Raw genomic sequence first — 13,854 nt, forward strand, 5'->3', positions numbered from 1 at the left:
CTGTAGAATTTATTTTCATGAACCTTTGAAAAAAGACAAATACATCTTACATTTTTTACCATGATCTCCTTGCTTTTCAGTACCATTTGTCTATCTGTCAACATGATCGAATGTTTTAGGCTGAGCTGCGAGCCACAAATGCACAGCTGTCTTCACTTCATCACAATTGAATCTTCGTCCTCGTAGGGCTGCTTTCCAGGGACCAAGCAGGTCAAAGTCTGATGGCGCGAGATCAGGACTGCAGGGAGGATGCTTTAACACCTCAAAAAGTTGTTTTCGCAAAGTGTCGACAGCGTGGGCAGAAATGTGCCGATGTGCATCGTCATGCAAGATCACAATGCCCTTGGATAGTAATCCTCTGCGTTTAATCTGAAGTTTAGGCCTCAGCTCTTCAATAAATTAAGTGTCTCACTGTAATGAACACCGATATTTGTTGAGCCTTTTTCCTGTTAATATTCCCATCCTAGAATCCTAGCTGATAACCTTTGATCTTTTTCTTGGTCGGCGATTAAGGATGTGGAGACAGTAGCCTTGAATGAAAGAGCTGATAAGACCAACAAAAATTTTACTGTAACTGGAGTGCGGATCATTTTTGACTCACCCTCGTAGTATGTTAACAAACTCAATGTATTTCCTGAGCTCTGGTGAGGATGAATCAGTGTGACTTTTGATTGACAGGAGGTATTTGGTCAGATTGATTTCATGGTGATGTACCCTGCAAGAGCGTAATATAGGGTTTAATGGATTAAGCGTAAAATAATTGCGAAGTGCTGTTAGCGGTCATACTTTTGATCTGCAGTGTACGGCGTGTGTGTGTAAATTACAGCATTGCTGCTTATTAGCTTAAACAAGATGTTGTGTGGAGGAGCCGGAAACCACGGCAACAGCCCAGTTCCGCTGTGACATCACAACACAGGAGGGAGACAGTTACTGTGGAAACGGCTGCCCAGTTGCCGATAACCAGCCTCAGCGATTTGCGTGCATGAGCACGGAATGAAATGGCATCACGTTCTTTTGACTTTTTTTTTTCTCCCTGGAGAGTTTATTGTGTACAGGAATATAAAACCAGTGTGAGCTCTTGACATTCCTTAAGCAAAACCATGGAGTGGTTTAGGACAGGATGAACAGACATTCATGGTGGTGATATCACTTGTAAAGCTTGCGTGGACTTTAAACTTGAAAGGCTTCACTTGTGTTGTCCGTTTTAGAGTCTCAAACGAGTCAGTGAGTTAATCTCGTGGCGTGATTAGGCTCCAGGGCTGCTCCAGGCATCAGTAGTTCTGTGATTACACGTCTATCTCACTTTGTCAGCCAGGTTTTTCCAGGTACTTCATCATGCAGCTTCAAGTGCAGAAATAAAATGACCTTTTTGGCATTCTGACCCAGTGTCGTTTTCTGGAGTGCATGATTCCGCACGACTGAAGCGCCTTCGCCTGTGACGGCCAATTCCCATTAGAGGTACTGAGGTGAATAACGAAGATACTGAAGACTGTGGTGAACCTGTGTGAATAAACTCTGCGTATGACATTGTCACATCGGAGTGTTGGGTACTACCGACATAAAATACAAGTCGTTTAAATCAAGGATGGAAATGAAAACCTGCTCACACACACATAATCCCATAAAATCTCTGTATTCTTGTTTATTTTCAATGACAAAAGAAAAAAAAATAACAACAACGACAATAACAATATCTTCATGGTCAATAAATAGTCCTCTGTGTCACTCATTAGCACATTTGTACAGCGTAGAAGGATAGAATTGTAATTTCATAACAGGCCACAGCTGCGAGAGATCCGGTTTAGAAAGACAAGCTCAGAGCCAGCTGTGTTTATATGTTTCTGTGTTTGTTGCTTTTTGTGTCTACATGACGTTGCAGCTCTTGGCTCTGTCCTTTCTGAGTGTAGGGGAGGGTTCAAGGGGGGTGCTGCGGGAGGTGATCGGCAGGAGGGGCTGATGGGATATGCGCTTGAGGGTACGGCGGGAGGAGCTTCGTTTGAGGCCGGGGGCGGGACGTCTGACGGAGGCGAGAGTGGTGATGTGAAAGACGTCTCGCACGCTGTTTACGCACATGCGTGACGAACACTCGACGTACGCCACGGCGCCAAGCTCCCGTGCCCTGATAGTGCCCTGAGAAAGAAAGGCAAAGAAATGTGATTAATGAAGGCTCGTTGTATGTCCTACTTTATCCGGAATCACATCTGTCTTACATTGCTTTTTGATCTGTGTGAAATTTCTATCTGCTTTGGGAAAACAAACAGAACTCACTCACTCATTCTGTATACCACTTATCCTGTACATGGTTGCTTGGGGCCTGAAGCCTATCCCAGGGCACTCGAGCACTAGGTGGGTACACCCTGGATGAGAAGCAGTTCATCACAGGGCACACTCACACACAATACAGGCAATTTGGAAAAGACAATTAGCCACTAGCATAGTTTTGGACTGTGGGACCAAGCACATAGACCCGAGACAGGACTTAAACACTTGACATTGGTTGTGTGAAGCCATAGTGCTAACCGCTAAAGACACAATTTTTTATGTGAATTTAGTCGTCTTAGGGCAATATATATATATTTGGTGATAAAATGTCCTGGAAAGCTTTTTTTAAATAAACTAATTTATTATTTATAAGATATTCATGTTTAATGCTTGTTGTAGAGGTACCCTGCAATTTTTTCTTTAGAGATTCAACAGACTTTAGAATCACAAATGAACAGAAAGAAGACAAGAGTTAAATACGTGTGAAATGCATTTAAGTTTATATTTAAGTGTTTGAAGTATATACAGTGGTGGCCTAAAGTATTAAAACAGCATATGTCATGTATGATACTTCTTTCTGTGCACAAAGCAAGTGATACCACTGATTAGTTCATAGTAAGTATTGATTGTTGTATTGCAATTTCATTGCATAAAATAACAATATATTCTTATTTTCATTGTGATTATTTGAAAAAAGAAATTGAGAATTTACATTAAATTTCATTTCACCTTAATACTGGTTGACCCCCCGGGGTTTAAAGCTCAGATTTACATGTGATGTAAACTTATAAACAAACAACGACACAAATTAACAGCTTCCAGTTTTATATGGTATGGTCCTGCATTGTCAGGATTTAACTGCATCCCTGGCTATAAAACATTCCCCGTAATTATCCATCACTGATTAGATAATAAATAGCACCGTGAAGTTTAGCAACTGTTGATGTTGCCATAGAAACGACTTATTTCCAACTCAAAGCATATGAACCACTCGGAGTAAGATCTGGGAGCCTTTATTTCTTATAATTTCCATAATTCTGGTGTGATCTGAACACACACGAACATGGGGCCAGGGTGGCAAAAAAATATCCCGAGGGTGAAGAGGTGATTGTGGTTGTCTAAAATGGTGAAGTTATCGATGTTCAGAAATTACAGTAATATTCTGTTTAATGTGGTATTACTGGAAAAACAGGATGAGTTGTAATGCAGATATTTATAGAAGAAAATTATTTGAGTGACATAAGCCTTACAGCACCAATGAAGACTAAATATATCTTGGTTTATAGCAAAAGTTCCGTTATTAAATTCATTACAATCCTGGTAAGGAAAGTTATATCCTGATCAGAATATAAGTGCAATAATAATAATAATAATGCGGTTGCAGTTGTTGTTGTTGTTATTATTGTTGTTGAATGGAAAATGATAGGTCATAGCTTTCTTATCTTCTCCAAAAGAATCCCCTTTTCCAGTTCTCCTTCTCCCCTCATCCTCTCTGCTACAGTACATCCTCTCCATTTAAGTGAGAGCAATCTCTGAACTGCACTCTCAAGCTCCTAGTATAAATGACAGTTATAACAAAAATGCTGCCTAGATAAAAATAAACGCTGCCTGCCTTTTTTCCCCCTCCTTTCATTTCACACCAGCTACCTACTGCTGGACCTCACTCACTCTCTCACTTGATCACTCTCCTATCCTGTAATTATGAGCTTAGCTCTGTAATTTCATATTCCTTAGAGATGCAAAATATAATCCAATTGGAAATTAATAACATATTAAGGAGTAGGATCACTTATTCTCATTTGTATATCATATTGGATATTAGAGCTTGTGCATCTTTCGGGAGTTTGTGTCATTGTGTGATATGGCTGCTGATCAGCTTTGTTCATAAGGGCATTTCACCTAAATCATATTGTTAACATAATCTGGAGAAATCAACCATGTTAGCTTGGTCAGGAAAATGTACTTAATAAATCATATCTTTATATGTCTGCTGTCAATACTGTTATTTTTAATGAATAATAAATACATTAATGGTATTAATGTCAAGATCCTGTAAATGCTGATCGTGCATCAGGGTGTATCTAAGCATTAAAGACGCAGACAGAAAACATAACTCCACTATAGCTTTTTGAACCCGTGTGTGTGTGTCTCTGAATGTACTGTATTTGTCTTAGCAAGGACGCGTCGTCACTGTGTATGCACACGAATGGATGCATAAGCATATCCGGTCTCTGATGTACATAGAGAGGTTGCGGCTTTCCTAATGAAAATGAATTGTTTTATTGGTGATTACTATTGTGTGTTGGTTATAGTTCTACTACTAGAACTGACAAACATTAAAGGATTCAGGATTCACACCTCCAGGATCTGGGTTCGATTCCTGGCTGTGGATGTTCTTCCCTTGTTTAGTGGGTTTCTAGTTTCCTCCCACAGTCCAAAGACATGCAGATTAGGTTAACTGCCAATGCCAAATTGCCCATTGTGTGTGTGCCCTGCCCTGTGATGGATTGGCACCCTGTTCAGGGTGTACCCCGCCTCATGCCCAAAGTCTCCTGGTATAGGCTTCAGGCCCCGCCAACCCTTTACAGGATAAGGACTATAGAAGATACATGAATTAAATAATATAATTCCTTTTTCCTTTTTAAGAAATATCACACAAGAGGAAGTGCTGTTGTACGGAATATTAGCATGGCCGTGAAGCGGTCGTAGGCACGAAGGTGCCCCCGTTTCGAAGGCCAAACCATCAAATTTTAAAGACATCACAGTTGTGCTGATGTTCCGCTGACATGCCTCGGTTCTGACCCATTTTCACCCAATTAGTGTAATTAACAATTGTTAGAACACCTGTGACGCAGAGTCATACATATAGTTACACGTCCAAGTGCTGTTACAGTATGCCCGATATCAGCACTGGAGAAATGGCCTCAAGTGCTGATATCGGGCACTTCCAATCAGATTACTCGGTCAGAACTAATTGTTGTAGGATCTGCAATATCAATATTTTAAAGGCAAAAACAATATATATATATATATATATATATATATATATATATATATAAATATATATATATATATATAAATATATATATATATATATACAGAAGCACTCATGATAAAGGGAATAAGTATTATAAGAAAGTTAACAATGTATGGTGAAGTACCAAACTTCACTATAAATGCTAAGAATATATGGATATTTGGCCATTGTGCTCATCCTATTCCAAATCCATTTAACCGAGCTGGTTTCCCTTCTTGCTGGTTTGACCCACTCTACTCCTCTAAAGGCTTTCCGCTAAATTAAATAGCAAGGCTGTCGGGATTGGTGCCTGTGTGAAGTCAATGTTCCAGTTCATCCCAAAGGTGTTCAGTGGGGTTGAGATCCAACCTTAGCAAACCATGTTTTCATGGTACCTCTTGCACAGTGGCACCGTCATGCTGAAACATGTCCCATAATCCCAAAGAAGAGAAATCAGCAGACAAAGACACTTGTTTGTCTCCAAATTTGCACCTAAAGTTTGAAAAAGGTCCACATACTGTACACAGTAGGTGCTAGGGTGAGGCGTCCACATACTTTTGGATGTCAAGGTACTATTTAAAGTTATACAACCACAAGTTCTGTGGATTCTTTTTATGGTAGCTCTGATAATTGCGCTAGCACTAATTTAAGTAAACAACTTATATTAATGTGCTCTTTGCAATAAACTGTTGCTATAGTAACGCCTCATTCATGGGGATTCAATATGATTAAATTTCCTGTTATGAGATGTTTGTGTTTATGGGAAGTCTCTTGGGTGTCTATTTTTTGTAAAGATCAGCAAGTGTTCTCACACAGGGACGTCTTCGAGACGGAGGAGTTTGTGCTGTCTTGTTTGAGATGTCTAACATTTTGGAAGGAGTCTCCAGTGCCAGTGCTTTGTAATATTCAGCGGTAAAGACTGAACTATGGTTCTCACTAACAAGCTGCATTTCTTTTTTCCTTATTACTTTTAAAGGCAAAAATATAACCAAATAGCGGCATAGTAAACTGTGGTGAACTCTTGTAGGGGTTATGTACACTTGCTAATGTGAATTGATCCAAATGTCACGGATTTGCTGCTTGAAATTAAAGCGAATAACCAACAAGTGTAACCTTCTGTCTATCCTTCACTACTTCTTATCTCCGTCTCTCTCTCTCTCTCTCTCTCTAACACAGGAGACCAAAGCCTCTGATACCAGGCTGTACTTTTTCATCAAAGTCTGCTGTTGCTTTCCTTCTTCAATTTGCTAAATCCCAGGCATTAATATTAAACAGCCTGGATAGACTCATCCAAATCGAATCTAACACTGCCGTCTGTCAGCTCCTCTCAGACTGTCTCATTTAGCCTAGTGTGTGTGTGCGTCTCTCCGTGTGTGAGAGGAAGAGGGAGAGCGATTGAGCCATCTCTCTGGTGAGACCCGCTGCAGGATCTGTGTAAACAGTAATATTAAAAGCGATAGTTTGCCTTCTTCCTTCTCATTGCACAGTCTCCACACTGCTTTCTCTTCATTTCCCTCGAGTGCATGTGCCTTCTCACCTGCTCGTGTGTGACGGGGATGAGGCGCTGTTTGGACAGTTCTCGCAAGGTACTGACGTCCGTCCTCATGTCGAGCTTACAGCCCACAAGCACTAGCTTAGCGCTGGGACAGTACTCCTGAGCCTCAGCCTGCCACTGGGACACACAGAGGAAAAGAGCGGTTAAACATCTACATTTCAATAATATACAGTTCAAATGCATACACGCATTTTTGATATTATTAATAAACAATATACTGCATATGCTTCTTTATGTAATGTGATGTAATATTCATGCAAGTTCATTCTTATGTTAATTTTACAGGAAACACAAATATTTGGCTGAAGCTGGAACAGCATGTACTGTAACACAAACACTCCACCGGTTTTCAGTCTAATCTCTAATTCAATTCTGTCTGTAGCATGTGTGATTACACAGACAGAAATTGCTACAGTTTCCTGTATTGGGAATACAATAGGAAACTAAAAAAAAAAAAAAAAAACCTTCTGTATAATGGAAAGTGTTAAGTAATTGTAATTTTACTGTTGCCCCAATGTGGGATAAAAAAAAAAGCATGTGTGAGACTTTCTTTTATGTGTGTTTCATCCTAAGACCTTTTTTTTTTTTTTTTACAGCCTTGCTTAGAAATTTTAATTAAAAGTGATCATTAAAGAAAGAGCCATGGTTATTTTCTTGTTTCAGTATAGGAAAATGTGTTCTGTAAGGTGTTTGTTCAAGGTATTTGCAAATACAGTGTGTACACACACGTACATAATATATAATCTTGTTAATCCCATTTTTTAAATCACAATTAATCACAATATTAAAATACTCAGATTTCCTTGTAGTATAAATGTGCGATGATCGAATGAAGAAATGCATGACAAACTGGTTAGAGGAAATAAACTATGCAGTTTTAGAATATCTCAAACTAACAAATGTTAAATGTATTACTTATACCAAACAAAAAAACTATTATATACTATATAGTATACTGTATACTATAGTTTTTTTGTTTTGTTTGGTAAAACAAAATTTGTTTGATATATTATAAAACTGCATAATCTGTTTCCTCTAACCAGTTTATTATTATAAAAAATTAAATTCTTATTAACGAAATTATACTAATATAACTCAACTAACTAACTAACATGCTGCCTAAGATAAAATGCCTATGATATATTCTTCCCCAAGGGTACACCAACTTTTGAACTATGTTCTATATATTTTACACTGCTTCGTTCCATAAGGGAAAACAAACTCTATTGATGGGATATCCTGGTTATTCAGTACATTCAGGTCATCAGCTGGCTTTATTTTATTGCCACATAACGTTGCCGAGTCTAGACTTGACCAACTGGAGCCACTCCAGATCATAACACTGTACAGTTTGTCACTTGTACAGTGGACACTATGCATGATGGGTCCGTTGATTAATGTGCTTTCATTTTTACCCTGACACACCCATCACTCTGTAATATGGTCAGTCTGAACCAGTCAGACCACATGACCTTTTGAAGTCTAAACCTTTATGCTCACTGGCAATTGCAAGCCTTTTTCTGATTAGTCTCACTAACAAATGGCTTTCTTATGGCCACACAGCTGTTTACCAAGTGTTTAATGATTTCCATCCATGATCTTTTCCCACATTTCTTCCATTAAGTTAACAGTTTGTACTGTTGTTCCAGGTTTCATGAAGGACTGGACAGTCCATAAGCCATTAAATCGTCTTAGCTGTTTTCTTTGCTTGATCCAAGCCAATAAATTGACCATTCTGAAACAGCAAAGCAGTGTATATTATGCTATAGGTGTGAGGTAATTGCAGCTAGCCTACTATAAAGACACACAGTCCCCAACACTCTATGTTCAGTGTCTTGTTTTTCTTTTTGTTTAGAAGCTTTCCCTCCATCCTAAAGGCATCTGAACAACGCCACTGTCCTCGGCTCTACAGACAGCCAGCTCAGCTATGCCAGTTATGCCACTGTTTCCCTCTGGCTGAATGTGTTCAGTCATCCATCAACTCATCTCGGTGATCTTTTAGCCCTCGGCACCATCACTCACTGCGCAGTCAGAATATAGCATGGCTCCACATTCCACGCCTTTCAGCCCCACCTACATGGGTAGGGGTCAGAGGTGACAGACTAGTTCTCAGACTGACACTTCAAAAAACTCAAAAGGATGTTTGGGATCATTGCGAACACTTGAGACTATTTTTTGATCAGAGATCAACAGGTCTCTGTCATGTCTGTGATGTAAACACATGTGGGCTGAGGCACAATACAGGGCGAAGCTTTACTTACAGCAGACCACACAGCTTAAACAGCTCGCGATCTAAAACCCTGCAGGACATTCTCACACCCTGTGCACACCACATAATTATTGACCTTTTGAAAAGAAAAATAGCAATTTCAGTTAATCCTCTATACAAATAGGGAGGCACACACAAACCAAAGACTTTTTTAATGTTTTTTTCTGCAGTGGAAGATTAAGTGCAGGAATGGTGTAAAATAAATTTCATCCCTGGAAAAAAAAAACGCGAGAGAAGAGCATTTGTCTTTTCATACCGGGTTAATTTTAAGAGCCGTTTGAACATGCTGCAAAATTATAATCATCATAAAACCAGACCGTTCCGAACTACTATTCACTGAGATGTTTAGTTGGGTGGGTATATTCAGAATTAATACACTGTAATCAACCTCAACACAATACCCAACACGAAATACTGATCCGAGGCTGAAGCACATTTCATTACTGCCGCATGAAGACCAGAGTTAAGGAGTGTGCTAGAATTTAATTTGTGCTTGTTTATATGTTGATTTATTTTTAGACATGGATCCAGTGGAAGTGTATGTAATTTGCATTTGAACCAACATCAACTGATACGCATTAACTCGGGAACTTTGTAAAAATACTTACTGTTAATTAATGCCAAATTTAACATCTGAATTTATGATCATTAGCAAGAAATGTGTGTGATGTGTGTACATGTGCAGTGTTTTTTTTTTACTCATTAGTACTGGGCTAAAACACGTTTTGGTGCTGATTAATTTTTTTAATCTTATACATATAATACGGAAAATGCGTGTGTGAAGCTACCTCTGAAGTTTATGTAACATGGACATGACCAATCTAGCTTTTCTAAAAATTTCAAGTTGCTAATTTCAGCCGAAGCTGATTTTATATGCAACCCATAAATGGCAATTTTTCAGCGTTATACTGTCTTGCTTTAAACAATAATAATTTATCATTAAAATGATTCATATTTCTTTATAAGTATTAATACTAAATTTGGTGTGAGCTTCTATGACCTGCAAAAACTTTCAAAAACCTTCTAAATTAAGAACTTTCCCCACAAAAATCTGTAGTGTCCATAACCATGTGAAATTCATTTTGCAAAACCTTTTCAGGTTTATGTCTTTTCATGTGAAATCTACATTCGCCAGCGTTCATCTGAACGACAATTGAGATCAATAAAATATTTAATTCAAAAAAGTTACGGACACTACATACTATAAAAGGGCATGGAATTGTATTTAGCAAATGTGCTTCTTTTTATCTGATAAAAATATTAGTGTGTATGTATATTTACAAAAAAAAACAGAGCATGGATAGAGAGATTAGAAGCATTAAGTATTATGATAAATGGTGTTATGTGATCTTGTCTAAAAAAAATCACTATTTCACATAGGTAAGACACTTTTTAACACCAATACAATGTGTCGGCTGACTACATTTACTACATGCAGTACTGCCTCCGAAGGGCAGGAGGCATCAACAATCCTACCTCTTACCCCAATCATGGACTAGTCCTAATCATAGTCGCCTCAGCACCCGCACAAAAAGACTGAAATAGCTGTCACTTTCTGTCATTGCACTGCTTTATTCACTATACATCTTTGCACCATCAATAATTGATGTATATTTATGTATACATATGTACATATGTACCCTCATTTACCACATTGCTATTTATTATAAATAAGCCACTTATGCACTTCTGGTTAGATGCTAACTGCATTTCATTGGGTTTGTACATATTGTACAGTCTGCACAATGACAATAAAGTTGATTGTAGTCCAATCTAGTAGTATTTTGTTTATGGAAAGGACAGGAGAGAGAATGAGACGGCGAATCATAGGAATGTTTCTGACCTTCTTTGGAACGCTGTCCAGAGTCTCAGGCTTGCTGATGTCGAAACAAAGGAGCACCGCATCTGAGTCTGGGTACGCCAGCGGCCGCACGTTATCATAGTATGAAGAACCTGCACACACAGACACACACACACACACGCACAAATCTTAAATTATAATACAAGCTAACATGAAAATGTTATACAGCATTTATTATCCTGTCTTATAGTGCAGTTTACTATAAGAAAAAGTTTCTCTTAAAGCGTCCAGGCAAACGATCCGGAAACTCTTATATCTTTTGTATTGAAGTAGACACTTTATTCCTTTGTAAATCCCCATGAATCACTGCATAACAAAAAACAAAGAGACATGGGGGGTGCTCAATAGTTCCTTTCTGCTCGGAGTCAAAGTAATTGCTGATATTATGCCGTAAACAGAAGGACCATGCGCAAAGCCAAAAAAAAAAGATTCTTTTCTTTAACAATTACCTGTGAAATTATGATAAACACAACTGCAACATGAATTAAAAAAATGTCAATGGAGCCTGAAACAAGACAATGCAAAACATAAAGGAAAATCAACAACAACAAAAATATGTAAGCAATGATCTGACAGATTATACAATCATACAATGTACAATTATAGAATGTAAGATCTTCCCTGGGGCATTGCTACTGTAGTTTCATTTACAAATGCAATTGTTAAGTAAACAAGAGTGCATTATTATTATTTTATAAAATAATAATAATAATAATGTGAGGGGTTTAGTTTTAGTGAAACCGCGACTTTTGATGAAGGCGCAAAAATGACTGTCATTTACAGAAGCTTTCAAGCATAGTATGGTGATGTGACTCCTCCAATCCAGTAAAACATTCAAAAGCAACTTTTACAAACACCACTTGCACTTTACAGGAACTCCGCTGTGATTTATTGACAAATCCTTCATTCAACCCTGACCTCGCTTTAAGCCAGTTCCACATGTTTGGGCCATTAAAGGAGTTCCAGGAAGGCCAGCATTTCAGACAAAACAGGCAGTTTGATCATGGTTCCGGCTTACTGAGAAAACGTTTAACCTTGATGGTATCCAAGCACTAGTGAAGCACTGGGATAAGTGCATTAGTGTAGCAGGGGATTATATAAAGAAATGAAGGGAGATTATACGCTCATAACTTTGTTCTTTTTTTATTCTGCACAATCAAAAGTCCGAGTTTGACTTTGAACACCCCTAATAATAATAAAACTTGCTGCTGTGATCATATTTAATGCGCATTTTGTATTTGACCTTCATCCATATTTATAGGTGACCTCACCAGCCGGTGTTGCTGTTACAACAACAGCATAAAAAACAGCACCAATTGTTCCACTCACAAATAGGTTTTAAAATACGGTTTGAAGTTAAAGCTCGACAGAGTTTGAATAACCCAACTGTACAAATGGCTGCTGTGGGTGTGGGTGTGTGTCTAAATAAACTGAACAATAAACTTTAAGTGCAACAATGACAACAATGACAAGAACAAAGATTATAATTATAACACCTCACAAGTGGGATGGAATTATCCGCAGTGTGGGATACGATTTTACTGGGATTCATAACCACAAGTAGTTTACAGCAAAGATCGGATGCCTGGCCAAAAACGGTCATGTCCAAATCTGGTCTGAGAAAAGAAAGATTCTGGGTGGGGAAGCCCAAGACCAGGCTGTGACCCACAGGGAAACAGCAGACCATTTTAACAAGCGTGCCATTTTTCCACTAGCTGGCAAGCTAAAAAATTATGCATTGCGATGTGGGAGATTCTATTTTGGAACTACTAAAAGCATGCAAAGCAATTTTGCTTCATCCACAGTTAAATATTTTAATGCAAGAACAGCAATAATATGCAAAAGGAGATAAATCCATACATGCAAAATGTCTTCCAAGGTTCAAGGTTAGTCTTTATATATATAAATATTATTATTATTATTATTATTATTATTATTATTATTTTTCCAAATAGTTTTTTAGGAATGCCTTTGATAAAAGAAGAATCATTCCCGTGACTGACACAAGGTTGCACTGGAACCGCAATTACATGCAAGACAAGTGCAGAACAAGGTTCATCATGAGTGGAAGAGACAACTCTTGTGGTATTTATGTGGTGTTTATGAAGAAACTCGCAATCATGTGTAAGATGTTTTATAAATAAATGCAAAATTTCCTCATGCAACATTCCTTTTGCGACACCCTGCATTGTGCCATGTCAGTGGTTTGTTGATGTATTTGACTTCCCTTTGAGTTTTGTAATTTTATATCTCTGTGCATTTGAGCTATAAAGATGAGAGACAAAAATAAGGTTGCATCCACATTCTCTGTTTAGTTCTTTGAGCATCCATAGAGTTTGGACGTCAAGTTCAGTTTGCTGAAGAGAAGGTCCTATGTTTCTGAACAAGATTAGTAGGGTTGAGGCTTTGTTTAATTTTTTTGAGTTATAGAAATTTTTTTTTTTTTTAGAAAACACCTTATGACATGTTGCTGTAGCTAAATACAGTGGAACCTCGGATTGCGAGTAACGCGGTTTGCGAGCGTTCCGCAAGACAAGCAAAGGTTTTTAATAAATTTTGACTTGAGGAAGTCTTGGTTTACGAGTACTGAGTATCATGTACCACGCATGCGCTTCTTGTTTTGACGCCAAGCGTCACGTGATCACAACTGAGCCAACGTTTTTTCCCTCTCTTGCGCTGCGGAATTGTGGGTAATCGTCTCCCGTGCTCGGTCTTGGTGCGCGTCTCTCATTGGTATGATCAACATCACACACAGACACACACACTCTTTCTCTCTGCTCTACACAGAAACACTGCACTGTCGCAGTTCTTTTCAAAGGTGAGGTGCAGGTTAATTTGTTTTATTTTTACTTTATAGCAGTGATTACGTTAGTGTGTCGCTTAATCGAGTG

At 38.3% G+C, this 13,854-nt stretch overlaps 1 protein-coding gene across 1 annotated transcript in view; it reads right to left on the minus strand.

Moving 5' to 3' along the window:
* Positions 1 to 1,628: 1,628 nt before the first annotated feature.
* Positions 1,629 to 13,854, minus strand: part of rnd2 (Rho family GTPase 2) — a 28,351-nt gene continuing 16,125 nt past the window's right edge. Inside the window, exons 3-5 of the mRNA XM_053514684.1 lie at positions 10,946 to 11,055; positions 6,816 to 6,950; positions 1,629 to 2,130 (exon numbers count right to left, since the gene is read on the minus strand). Of these exons, the coding sequence (XP_053370659.1) occupies positions 1,864 to 2,130; positions 6,816 to 6,950; positions 10,946 to 11,055 (512 nt within the window). The 3' untranslated portion in view covers positions 1,629 to 1,863. The remainder of the gene's footprint in view (positions 2,131 to 6,815; positions 6,951 to 10,945; positions 11,056 to 13,854) is intronic.

The sequence above is a fragment of the Clarias gariepinus genome, chromosome 16 (genome assembly GCF_024256425.1).
Source record: "Clarias gariepinus isolate MV-2021 ecotype Netherlands chromosome 16, CGAR_prim_01v2, whole genome shotgun sequence".
Classification (NCBI taxonomy): Eukaryota; Metazoa; Chordata; class Actinopteri; order Siluriformes; family Clariidae; genus Clarias; species Clarias gariepinus.